The sequence below is a fragment of the Mycetomoellerius zeteki genome, unplaced genomic scaffold (genome assembly GCF_001594055.1).
Source record: "Mycetomoellerius zeteki isolate Tzet28-1 unplaced genomic scaffold, Tzet1.0 scaffold1293, whole genome shotgun sequence".
Lineage (NCBI taxonomy): Eukaryota > Metazoa > Arthropoda > Insecta > Hymenoptera > Formicidae > Mycetomoellerius > Mycetomoellerius zeteki.
Window position 1 is genome coordinate 773 of NW_017256226.1, and position 12,361 is coordinate 13,133.

The 12,361-nt window shown below is 32.6% G+C and overlaps 2 protein-coding genes across 2 annotated transcripts in view; both read right to left on the reverse strand.

Annotated features, from left to right (window-relative positions):
- Window positions 1-167: 167 nt before the first annotated feature.
- On the reverse strand, window positions 168-2,190 carry LOC108731487 (uncharacterized). The gene is made up of 2 exons (XM_018461839.1): window positions 940-2,190; window positions 168-861 (listed from the first exon to the last, which is right to left on the reverse strand). Exons 1-2 carry the CDS (start codon window positions 1,374-1,376, stop codon window positions 528-530), a joined length of 771 nt encoding a protein of 256 aa, XP_018317341.1. The 5' UTR covers window positions 1,377-2,190; the 3' UTR covers window positions 168-527.
- Window positions 1,567-12,361, reverse strand: part of LOC108731486 (phospholipase A1) — a 17,861-nt gene continuing 7,066 nt past the window's right edge. Inside the window, exons 6-10 of the mRNA XM_018461838.1 lie at window positions 6,912-7,219; window positions 6,696-6,789; window positions 5,987-6,010; window positions 5,284-5,435; window positions 1,567-1,970 (exon numbers count right to left, since the gene is read on the reverse strand). Coding sequence (XP_018317340.1) covers window positions 1,567-1,970; window positions 5,284-5,435; window positions 5,987-6,010; window positions 6,696-6,789; window positions 6,912-7,219 — 982 coding nt within the window. The remainder of the gene's footprint in view (window positions 1,971-5,283; window positions 5,436-5,986; window positions 6,011-6,695; window positions 6,790-6,911; window positions 7,220-12,361) is intronic.

A 12,361-nucleotide genomic window follows, 5' to 3' on the forward strand; every position in this document is an offset into this window, starting at 1 on the left:
GCCTCGGTAACGACTTCTAGCCGTATATCTAATGTTTGCCAGGGATGAGTGAATGATAAAAAAAAACAAAATTTATCGCCCATTATTGATATCAAATCTTTGATTTACCTGATACATATCGTTAAAATTAAGTAGATTTTTTATTTTTGGGACTACTCATTACAAGTAATTTCTTCAATAAATAAATACGTAATAGTTAAGAATTACCTCTCAAATTGACTTTTCCAAGCTTAGCACAAAATTAGTATAATCAGTTATCGTTGCAATAAAGTGTCGTTAGCAAGACGTTTTTATAAATGATAAAATTTATGGCGTTACTTTACTTCCCATCCCTGCATTTTTTATACAAATATATTTGCGTAAAATGTTCCTTTTCAATTAGTTATTCAGTTAGACGATTCATAAAATAAGAACCATGGAAAGATTCTTAACTATAAAAATTCAAACTTTGGGTAGCCTTTTCATCAGTGTTTTAAACATTTCGGTAACTTTTACTTAATTTTATTCCTTTTTCCAATCTGGAATTATTACTTAACGACGCAGTCTTTATCGCGATGGAATTGATAAGACGATGACGCGTCATCGTACGAGCACCGCACGTAGTATCCGATACTGAATACTTCGTGTTGCTGGTACGCGTACGATGACGATGATGACGATGATGATGCGTCTTCCGTCTTCTGCAGCACACACTCTAAATCGGCGTATACGATGAAGGGAACGCGCTCCTTCCTATAATGGTTGCTGAATTCGAGCCACCTGTTGTCCTCGTTCGGCAGTCGAATGGCGCAGTTGTTCATCCTACCACAGTCTTCGCTGTGGATCTCCAACTGCGCGCTCGAGCTGAAATAGTGGAGGCACCTGTAAATAAAAAAAAATTTATTTTTTTCTACTGTTTTTAAAATATTTTTTTATTAATTTTTTTCTTATCACACTTACCGGTCGCAGAAATATTTCTTGTGCTCTTTTTTGGTGACTTGCGATCTCACTAGGCGAGATAAATTCTTAATCCATGCAAAGTGCCCCGCATTGTCATTCTGCACGTACAATAAGTTGACGTGCTTCTCCTTTTTGTCACCGGTGAGTCGCAGAGGAAGAACCTGTTTACCTTTGATGCCGTATACGTTGATCAACACCGTGTTCAAACATTCAAATTTCGTAATATTTTTTAGCATCATCGGAAATTCGATGCCTGTGAGATTCAACACTGTCATGTAATGCGGATACGACAATGTTCTATGTACACAGCTTTTTGCGGGATGCAGAGTGACTACCACCGACCATGCGAAGCACGCATTGTTCATAGATTTCACGTTGATCACCGCCTTCTTCAGTATAATTTCCCGCTGCACTTCGATATGACACCCTGCGTGCATGGGATTCAGTTTGTTCACGTTGACAGTCAAATTGAGAATTCGCGACAGCGCCCACCCGCTGTCGCGTTCCTGGAACTCTTCGAGCGACGTCAACGTGGACTCGATAACGTGTCGCTCATACCACTCATGCACATTTGATGCTGGATACAGTTCAAAGTTTTTAGTGTTTATGCTCTTAATAGCATGTTTATCATTTGTCGCCGTTGAACGCGGTGTTCACTTTCACACTTCCATGTCTTTCTATAGCATCTCGCACACGCTTGAACACAATTTCTCTCGCGTTTTCGAGAAATTGGTGAGGCTCTATGTGCCTAGAGTGCTTATAGTTTATCACCGCACCGGTCAGAATACGATTTTCGAATGCTGTGTCAATCTCGCGCCATCGAAGTCCATATCCGGCACCCACATGCATGAATCGTCCACGCATTGAATCCTTTAAACTCTCGAGCCTCGCGATAGATGCGATCGCTGATTGTCTCTTTCCGATTAATAATCGCGGACGCTTAGCACGACTCTGCTCTTCCAGAGATTCTATGAAATCGTCGCATCGCTGTTCCCATACAATGTACTCTTCTCTTGTACCAAGCAGGGCAGCTTACTCTATCAAATCACGCTCCATGTTATCACTTGTGCTATCGGATGAATAATGACTAATGACGTGGTGCACCTCAATCGTGCATTTTTTATACCATTTACTTGATCACGTGATATTTGTATCAAATTACATTGATGATTCTCGTTTTCACGCATGCGCGGCGTCACGATGATGATAACAGTTGCGTATATCAGTGTTGTTAGATGGAACCACGTTTTCACGCCACCGCTCGAATATGTTATAACTTGTCATACCATGTTGAATGTCCATGAAAAAATCTGATCACGTGACATATCATATCAAATCGCATTGATGATGTCACCGCGAAACATGTCGTGACGTGTTGTGACTTGTCGCGGCATGTCCTTGAAAAAATCTGATTACGCTAAATCTAATAAAGTCGTCGGCGCTTGTGAAATTATTATACAAACGTCGCATTTTTGTTGTATTAAATTACAATGATGTCATCGTGATCAAATAACAAATATGATGTGGTAAACACCTATCGTAAGATTTATGATAAAAAAATTCAAATATTGGATGTGAATATTAATTACGCTATGGATAATAATATATATAGTATATGAAAAATAAACGAATATTTAAACTGTGTGTCTCAGCGTTTGAAATTATTCATTCCTTCCGTCTTCGCGATATCTATTCATTCTTTTCCTTCCTACTTTCTTCGTGGTATCATATTACATGTGCCGGCACCATCATCGCGATCGATGGTATTATCATCGCGTCTGATATATCACTGCGCTTGCTTTAAAAGCATTATCAGAATATAATCGCATAAGTACAATAGAAAAAAAATATATGTATATATTTTGCGTATAAGAATAAGTAAAAAGAGTCACATAAGAAGCTGCAATGAGAGAAAAAAAATCATATGTATAGGATGCACATGAGTCGCATCGGGTGGCATAACGTATCGAGAGAAAGATGGTAAATATATTGCAAGTATATGAAATAGAGCACCCGGCTGCGGCCTACGACGCATTTTCGGGAAGGTAGTTGCTGTAGCGGTGACGGTGACGCTGCTCAATATCTTAAACCGATGCGTATAAAGGTGACATTTGATAGCCGGATCTCTATGCACAATATTATCGGTCTTCTTGCGATGGCACTTTTAACTTACTTTGTTTTTATATACAGGGTGGTCCGTTTTAATCTATCGATGCGAATATCTCGGAAAGTACGCATCTGATTGAAAAGTTGTAAAGGGAAAATTTGTTTGTTTAGATGGGGGTCACCTAATGGTGCCAAGGACCTTGACCTTGAACTCGATTTTCAAGGTTATTTGAAGGTCATGATCATTTTTTTAAATGGAATTATATGAATTTTTTTACATAATATGATTCCTCTAATTATTCTGCATATAAAAGTATTAAGGTAGCGATATCAAAAAACCAATAGTTTACGAGATATTTTATATTTCATTGTGGCACATATTGACATAAAATATTAAATAATTCGTAAACTATTAATTTTTTGATAACCATACCTTAATACTTTTATGAACAGAATAATGAGATGAATCAATTAGTGGAAAGAAAACACATAGTTACTTTAAAAAAATATGTATGCAAAATGGATAATTTTGTTAAATTTCTGCTAATTTTATAACATGTATGTATGACTTATATCGCTTTGAACTTGAAAAACCATTCCGGGACAATAAATTTTCCTTAAATGCGCACAATTAACTCACTTTCCCTTATAGTATGTTAGCGCGCTAACATCGTTGTAAATACATAATACGGGCCTATATGTTCATGGAATTGTATGTCTTCCAAGATTAATTTTGCAAAGTTAAATTAAATTTTTTCTCTGCAATTATCATCTCTATTCCTAGAGAATTTGATAATCAAACTCGGATGATAACATTAAAATCACAATTTTAAATAAAAATCAAGTATTAAAAGGTTTTAACCATTAATCGAACACCTTAGATAATGCTAATGCCAGCGATACTGTAACTTTCAAGCCTTATAACTTGTACTTAATGAAGAAATATTTTATTATAGTGTTCTGAAAAGCTGTCAAGATAAGTTACAAGAATATGCAATAAAAATGAAGGTTTTCATTTTAAAAAATCGATATGATCTCGACCTGATCTTGGTGATCACCCAAAGTCAAACTGATAAGATTAGTAAAAAGATCTTTTTAAACCGTAAAACTATTGCCTGAACATTTTTTTTATTGGACCTTATCCTGCGAAAATAAAAGGGATGTATGGGTAGTCTGGGACATCCTCTGTATAACGTATGAAGCTAAATTTCGATAGACGCTAATTTATTTTGTATTGTATATTGCATTGATCATTGGAGTATTACTTAATTTTATTATAATGCTATTATTATCTAAAATTTATTTATTTAAATCGTAATTAGAATTAGTTGAATTTTTGAATTTATATCTTTTATTATATTATATTTTTAATTTAATTTAACGTAATATTGTGAAATAGCTATATCTCGTCAAGTAGGTACCAACTTCACAAGTGTTACGTACTGCAAGAGGATACTCCAGCAGATTCATAATGGCTATTACACGGTTATAGTATGCTGCGTTAGAGACCAATTTAATGAAAACACTGTATAATCTTTTTATATACAAAAGAAGAAGTTATTTAATTTATTTTTTTTATTGTGAATTTTACAATATTTGTACATATTCTTAACTGGTGAAATAAAAATAATAAGAAATTCCACGCATTCTATTTCATTTTCTTTGTAATATTCAAAGAATTTTTTAAATCCTAATATTCCAAAAAATTATGAGAATTGATTATAAAGTTTGAAAAATTTTGTCGCGCGTTGGTTGACAGTATATATTTCAACAAACACTATAATTCCAAAATTAATGGAAATAATTAACAATCATATAACGTCCCCTACAGCACAAAAGTTGCAGCAACTAACATAAGTCTGGAAAACCAATTCGGCGCGCAGTTTGAAGGACTACAAATATATTATTATATGCAAGTACATATATATAGTATATACATATATAATTCACATAGAATTATTTAAAAGAGTTAAAGATCTAGCTTCGATCGTTATAGGCCTTTAAATTTCTATTATTAATTGTGTTTCTCTCATAGTACGGTCTAAAAATGTTTAAATTAGTAACATAATCAGTTATCAAATATGTAAAAACATACAAAAACTACGGCGAGAAAGATATGCCTTCTATAGACACACTATGTGCCTGTAGGCGACTAAGGGTTAATCTCATTATTGTTATTATATGATTGACAAGTATACAATTTTATTTTTATTATAACGGAATTAAAGTGTTGATTACATAGATCTTTTAGTTTGTTCTTCTTCTTGTAGTAGGGATATTTCGATGTAACGAATACACAGTAGTCCCCGATTGTAGAATAGCTATCGTCGAATAAGTTGCTATCCACCACAATATATCTGGTAATATCGGAAGAATAACCAGACATGACACTGCAAGAGTCATAATAAATAATATTTCAGTTGGAAAATAAACGTTCAAAATGCTTACCCAAGCAGAACAACAAGTCATTATGATATCAAAATGATGTCGAAATGACTCCAAAATGATCATTAAAAGTCATTTTTCAATTATCGCCGATTCATTTTAATATCATTTTGACGTTATTGTGACGGGAGGGTCCCAGATGCGCACAAAAAACATCGAATGCAGCAGGTTGTTCTAATCGGACACAGGTTGAAATGGACACACGACGGTCCCAATCAGACACAATTTCAATCGGACACAAGTTAAAACGGACACACGACGATTCCAATCCAATAAATGATGGAAGTTGTCGTCGTATGTTTCTTTCAATCTGTGTCCGATTGGGTCCATCATGTATCCGTTTCAATCTGTGTCCAATTGAGACTACGTCCGATTGGAACAACCTTCTATGTCCGATATTTTTTGTGCGCATCTGGGACTTTCCCTATTGTGACTTGTTATTCTGCTTGGGTATAAATAAGAAATTCTAAGGAAATACTTTTTTATTTATACGTACTTAAGAAACGGAAATGTTCTAGATCTGAAAAAAGTAGAAATAAATGATGTGATGTGATTTTATGATAACGTAGTTTCTATTTTATAAATGGGTTTATGAACACTTCACCTTCTACCATTTCACCATTTGATACTTCGTCGACACTTCTTCGTAAGACATTTTACCGTCTAAGATAAAATCTAATATTCTACCAATCGGTAATGCATTTCACGCACTTCCAATATAACTTTCCCTTTTTTTTATAATTTTTCACAAATACATAATAGACAAGATTTTTATTTTTTGTACTTTTACAAAATTAAGTGATATTTTTATTTTTTTATACAAAAAAAAAGATTTTAAATGAAACGTTAATTGTTTAATACTGTATGCTAGAAGAGTGTTAGTAAAAACTAAATCGGAATTTATATCTATAACGTCACAAATATAGCGACGTGGACGCAGACCAAGAAGGTCGCGGACGAACAAATGTCCGTACGGCACGCAAAAGAAATGTAAACAAAAAATGTTTTGAAGGATAAATACTAGACGGTAAAGTGCCGTGGGCGAAGAAATATATTAGACGGTAAAATATCTTATGAGCAGTGTTGACGATGAAATGTCGAACGATGAAATGGCAGGTGAAGTGTCCATAAACCCTTATAAATTGTCCAGAAAAACTCACAAAATGATTAATTTAAATTTAAACATAAGTTGACAAAAAACTTACGATACAGGAACACCTATATATACACAATTATCTAACAGCGTAGCCAGATACTCAACAGCTATGTTATGCGAGCAGTTAAAGTAAAAAAATGGGCCTAAAAGAAAAATTTTTACTTTATATTATATAATTTCTTATTTTCTTTTTTGCTATTGCTATAGTAACATATTTCCCGAATATTTAATTAAATATGGTTAAATATAATAATTAATTACTCACATGCTGGTTGGGAAATGCCATTATTGAACCATAAATTGAGATGAGCTACAGATTTTTGTATCCCGAGAAGCGATGAGTGAAGAGCTACTACACGTTCGGCGTCTGTTTTACAAAATCTGTCCTCGCAATCTCTCAATAAGAATGAGGGACCCGCGGGATCAGTTCCGATGAGTAGTGGAATCTTACCGTAATTTGATTTCTGGAGGTTCTTCGCAGCGAAACTACTTATATGCGCGCCAAGACTGTGACCTATGAGTGTGATCTTCTTCAATGGAACATTGCACACGTTCATTACCGATTTGATGTAGCTGAAAGAAAAATCTTTTACAAATATATATAAACTAAAGATATCGTATCTTATTCGGTTTAACATTGTCATTTGATTTTTGTTATTTTCAATATAACATATACAACGTAATATAAAAAGTTAAATTTTAATAATCGCTATATTTATTTTACATTATATACTAATTATCGGTATTACTTAATTATTATCTAGTATTACAATGTTATTTGGAAAATCATTTGAACTGGAATTAAAATTATTTGAATTTGAATTTATATTTATATTTATTACATACCTATGTATATCTGTATTATTAACATTGTAAAATAGCTATACCTTGCCAAGTAGTCACCAACTTCGCGAGTGTTATGTACTGCGAAAGGATACGTTAGCAGATTAATGATGGCAGAATTGTCATTTTTATAGCATGCTGCATTAGACCAATCTAATACAAATATTGTACAGTCTTTCTACAGTAAAAAGAAGTTCTATTCTATTAAATTATTTTATTGTAAGCATTACAATATTTTTCTATTACTTATGCAATATATAAAATTTTGAAAATACAGAGAGAAATCCTACATTTTTGTTTCTATATATATTCTTATTGTATAAAAAATATTTACCTTTAACAGTAAAGAGATAAGTTCATCAAAATTAGGCCAGTACGAATGTGTAAGAAAACCATGGGTTATAAAAAAGACTGATTTTGATGGATCGAAAAAATTGCAAGATTTGTTTACTTTGATAAATTTACCCCGAGGAATGTTACTGAAAGAAATACGAACACAAGTAACGTGAGAAATTAACATTAGATACTAACGTGTGTATTTTACCTGGTGAACAAAACCATTGATATCGATGTAACGCCGAAGACACAGGAATTTGTTAAATTTTTAAAAATATTTATATTGTCGAAAATGCTTAAATCACTCGCGGTATATAAACATATATATCGTGTAAGGGAAATTAGAATTATTGTAGTAACGATCTGCATTATTTGAGAAAGAAGATATTAACGGACTACTGAAAATGATATTAATGGACAGTAAGAAGAGTTCAAAAAATACCATGATATATTAAGCAATAACTTTGATAAGCGTGTCTTTACAAAATATTGACATTACAGCATTATTGACTGTAAGTTATTTGTTGAGTATTGTCCTGAGTGCGATTGCTCATGACCTAATAAACGATAACGCGATCAAGGTGAGAAACTAAATTTGTAAAACTCATAAAGCGTGATTTACACGGGGCGACTTTATTCGCTAGAAGCCGCGTCCAGTCATTAATTATCCAGCGAATTCTCTCGACTCTGCTGCTATTCGTTTGAAGCAAGCTTCTAAACTCGTCAGCGAATTCGCTGATAAAAGCTTTTTCTACACGCTTGTTTTTTATTCGCTAGCGTCTAAAATTTTGAAGTCGCAGCGTCGAGTGGTCGCTTGATGACTTAAAAATTTGCTCTGGAAGAGCTGAGATCAAAGCGTTTATCGACGGAGATAAGAAGCGCAAGAAATTAGCCACAAGCGTCGAAAGCAGTATTCGCCGCGACTAGACGTTAACAAGAACAAATCTGCATCTAGAAGAAGTTTTTAGTAGCGAGTTCACTATAGCGTGATTTACACGGGGCGACTTTTACTCGCTAGAAGCCGCGTCTAGTGACGTCAGTAATTCGCCAGCGAATGCTCTCGACTCTGCTGCTATTCGCTTGAAGCAAGCTTCTAAATTCGTCAGCGAATTTGCTGATGAAAACTTCTTCTACACGCTTGGTTTTTATTCGCTAGCGACTAAAATTTCGAAGTCGCAGCGTCCAGTGGTCGCTCGTGATAAAGCGAATAGCAGGAAGCACGAACGGCTAGCAAGAAGCTAGCGACAAGCCAGTGACAAGCCAGCGTCAAGCTAGCGACAAGCGTCGAAAGCGGTATTCGCCGCGAGTATACGCTAACAAGAGCAAACCCGCGTCTAGAAGAAGTTTTTAGTAGCGAAATCGCTACGACGTCACTAGACGCGACTTCTAGAGAGTAAAAGTCGCCCCGTGTAAATCAAGCTTTAGAGAGAATAAGCAAATAAAAATAAAATTATGAAATAAAAATTAAATTAAGGAGGACACGACTTAATCGCACGATCGGTACAGAGAACCCTATCGCGACAATCCAATTATAATTCGACGAATGCTGATTAGAAGTTGACGCGGCAAAGACGCGAGATAATTATTGGAAAACGCGAGCAAGCGAACGTCATTGTATAATTCATGCGACGTGTTACTCTGTTCGTTCGCGGTCCGAGAATAGTAAAAAGTATAATCGAAGGTTAAGTGGAGTTGTAATTATTTTATTACGTCAATTTTAAGTAAATAAATTTTGTTCAGTTAACGTTTTATATAAAAAAAGATATGTGTGCAATGTTTTTTTTTTTTTCTAAAAATCATATCCTTCCCGAGTCTCCGATGGTCTTGTGCTGATATAATTGCGGTACAACAGTATGCAGAAAATATGTAAAATTACATTTTACAAGAATATGTAATAGTAAATAATTAATAACAAAATTATATATATATATATATACATATGGTATATCATACAGATTGTTTTTATTTTTATAATAAAAAACAATTAAAAGGTTATTTTTCGCATTATTTCTTTTCAAAAAAAGTCACATTTGAAAAAAATGAAAAAAAATTGCTTATACATATATTATATGTATAAAACAATAAAAACAATAAGTTAGAGGTAAATATAAATTATTGATGTCATATTTTGAGTTATCACTTTTAATGAATTACCTAAATTTATTACAATTTTGTAGGATATCAAAATCATTACAACTAAAAAAGGATAATTTTTTAAGGGTTATGAAATAAAAATAATAATATTTGATCATGTTTCTAAGAGTATATTTTTTATATCCAATCTCATTTGATTAGCCAATACCTTTCTGTTAAAAAATAGCTTTTTCCTTTCTCTGAAAAATTCATGTTTTTATGTATTTTTTAATTTTTGTATAAGGGAAAATTATATTTAAAGTCATTTCATAAATAAAATATTAAATTTATTATTAATCTCTGTATTGTCAATGTTCTTTTGTAATTTAATATTAAAAAATTACATTTAATTTAATAATAAATAATGTTTTTTAAAATTAACATTTAATTTAACCGATACGTTAATTTAGTCTTAATTTAACTTTTAATAAGTATTTTGTTCATGCAACTTATTCTAACGTAACTGCTCAGGAAAATATGGCTATATAATTATATTATAGCCAAGGCTCGGCACGATTTCCATTTCTCGGCCGATATTCGACTCGGCTCCGCCTTTCGCTACTCTTCTCACCTTATCACCCCACGCGCAGTCCAAATGCTGCCCAACGCTTAGGAGTGTATAACGCTTATAGACATGAGGTCCACCCACTTTAAGCGCTCACGCTGTAAACTTCATTCTATTTACTTTTTCCTTCATTACATAACTAAGATAGAATGAAGCAACGCGTAATTAAGATTGAGCGTTTACGCGTTGCTTCATTCTATCTTAGTTATGTAATGAAGGAAAAAAATAAATAAGCGTTATACACTCCTAAGCGTTGGGCAGCATTTGGACTGCGCGTGGGGTGATGAGATGAGAAGAGTAGCAGAAGGCGGAGTCGAAAATTGGCCGAGAAGTGCAAATCATGCCGAACTCTGTATATACTATAATCATATAAATATATACGAATGTATGTAAAATTATATATAATTATATGTAATTATATTTTTTTATATACAGTTATATACAATAATATATGACATCATACAAGATTATATAAATTTGTACGTAACATTAGGTCTGATTTTTATTTATGCATTAGACTACACAAGATTTTCTCGCTTTTGCCAAATATTAAACATGTACCTATCTTACTTTAATTTCAAAAGTGTATATTTAAAAGTGTATATATAAAAGTATATATATTTTAAAAGTATATATTAAATATATATATCAATAAAGTTTGAGCAGTCCTGTACTATAATCTAATATTTTAGGTAAAATGCAAATTCAAATATTAATCCCTTTAGACCTGATTTTATCGGAATCATGTTAAAAAAAATTTTTTAATACAATTTATGCGCACTTTAATAAATTTATACTAAACCTGTTCTAAACAATTAATTTTTTTCAAATTTTGATTATTTTTCTAACATATATATTATTGTGTATATCAGATCTCAAATGATGTTGATAGAATTAAATAATTGCAACGGATAATATCTTCAAATTTGATGTACAATACATTACAATGTATGCAGGGTCTGAAAAAGTTAAATAAAACGGATATAAAGACGGATTTTTTCATATAGTATACACACTTACGAAATATACGTAGATTACTATAGAATTATTCATGCAAATCATTATTGAAGATATTATAGCGTAATATTAAAATACTATAATACTAAAGAATTAAGTTAATTAGAAACTTAAATTATGATATGAAAGACTGAGTAATACTGAATATTAAAATATAACAGTAGATTGTGATATTAAAAGTATATACAATATATACAAAAAATAACTAAGATAATGTAAAAACTAAAATATCATTATACAGGGTGTTTCCAAATTAAATCGCAAAACTTCGGGAGCGTGTAGAGGAGTAAAAAACTAAGAAAAAAAGTCCTATAGACATATGCTCGTTTTTGCTCCGTTTCAGAGAAATCGAAAAAAAATGTTTACATTTCTTGCCATATCTAGCACCGACATATTTGATTACATTTTCCACTTTCTGTTATGAATTTGTCAGTCGCTCTTTGAAAGCCTTTAATAGTAGATGAATTTTGTCTTTTGCAATATGCCGCGTACGTATTCTAATAGTGAATATGCTGATATGGTTTTTGTATACGGTTTCTGCAACGGTAATGCTTTAAAGGCCTGGCTGCTACAAGAGCCGTGTTTGACAGATGCAATGCTTGTATTGCTGCAAGAGGTGCACATTTCGAACAAAATCTTCATTAAAAAGTTTATAAATAAAATAATTAAAATAATAAATTAAATATATTTTTTTCTTTTTTCGTGATTTCCTGCGAAACAAAGCAAAAAGGAGCATATGTCTATAGGACTTTTTTTCTTAGTTTTTTACTCCTCTACACGCTCCCGAAGTTTTGCCATTTAATTTGGAAACACCCTGTATA

Bases quoted from the DNA above. Each gene is read 5' to 3' on its own strand.
- LOC108731487 (XM_018461839.1), bottom strand. From the start codon at position 1,376: ATGCACGCAGGGTGTCATATCGAAGTGCAGCGGGAAATTATACTGAAG. The intron at 862-939 runs GTAAGTGTGATA...TTTTATTTACAG, and splicing joins AAGAAATATTTCTGCGACCG to GTGCCTCCACTATTTCAGCT.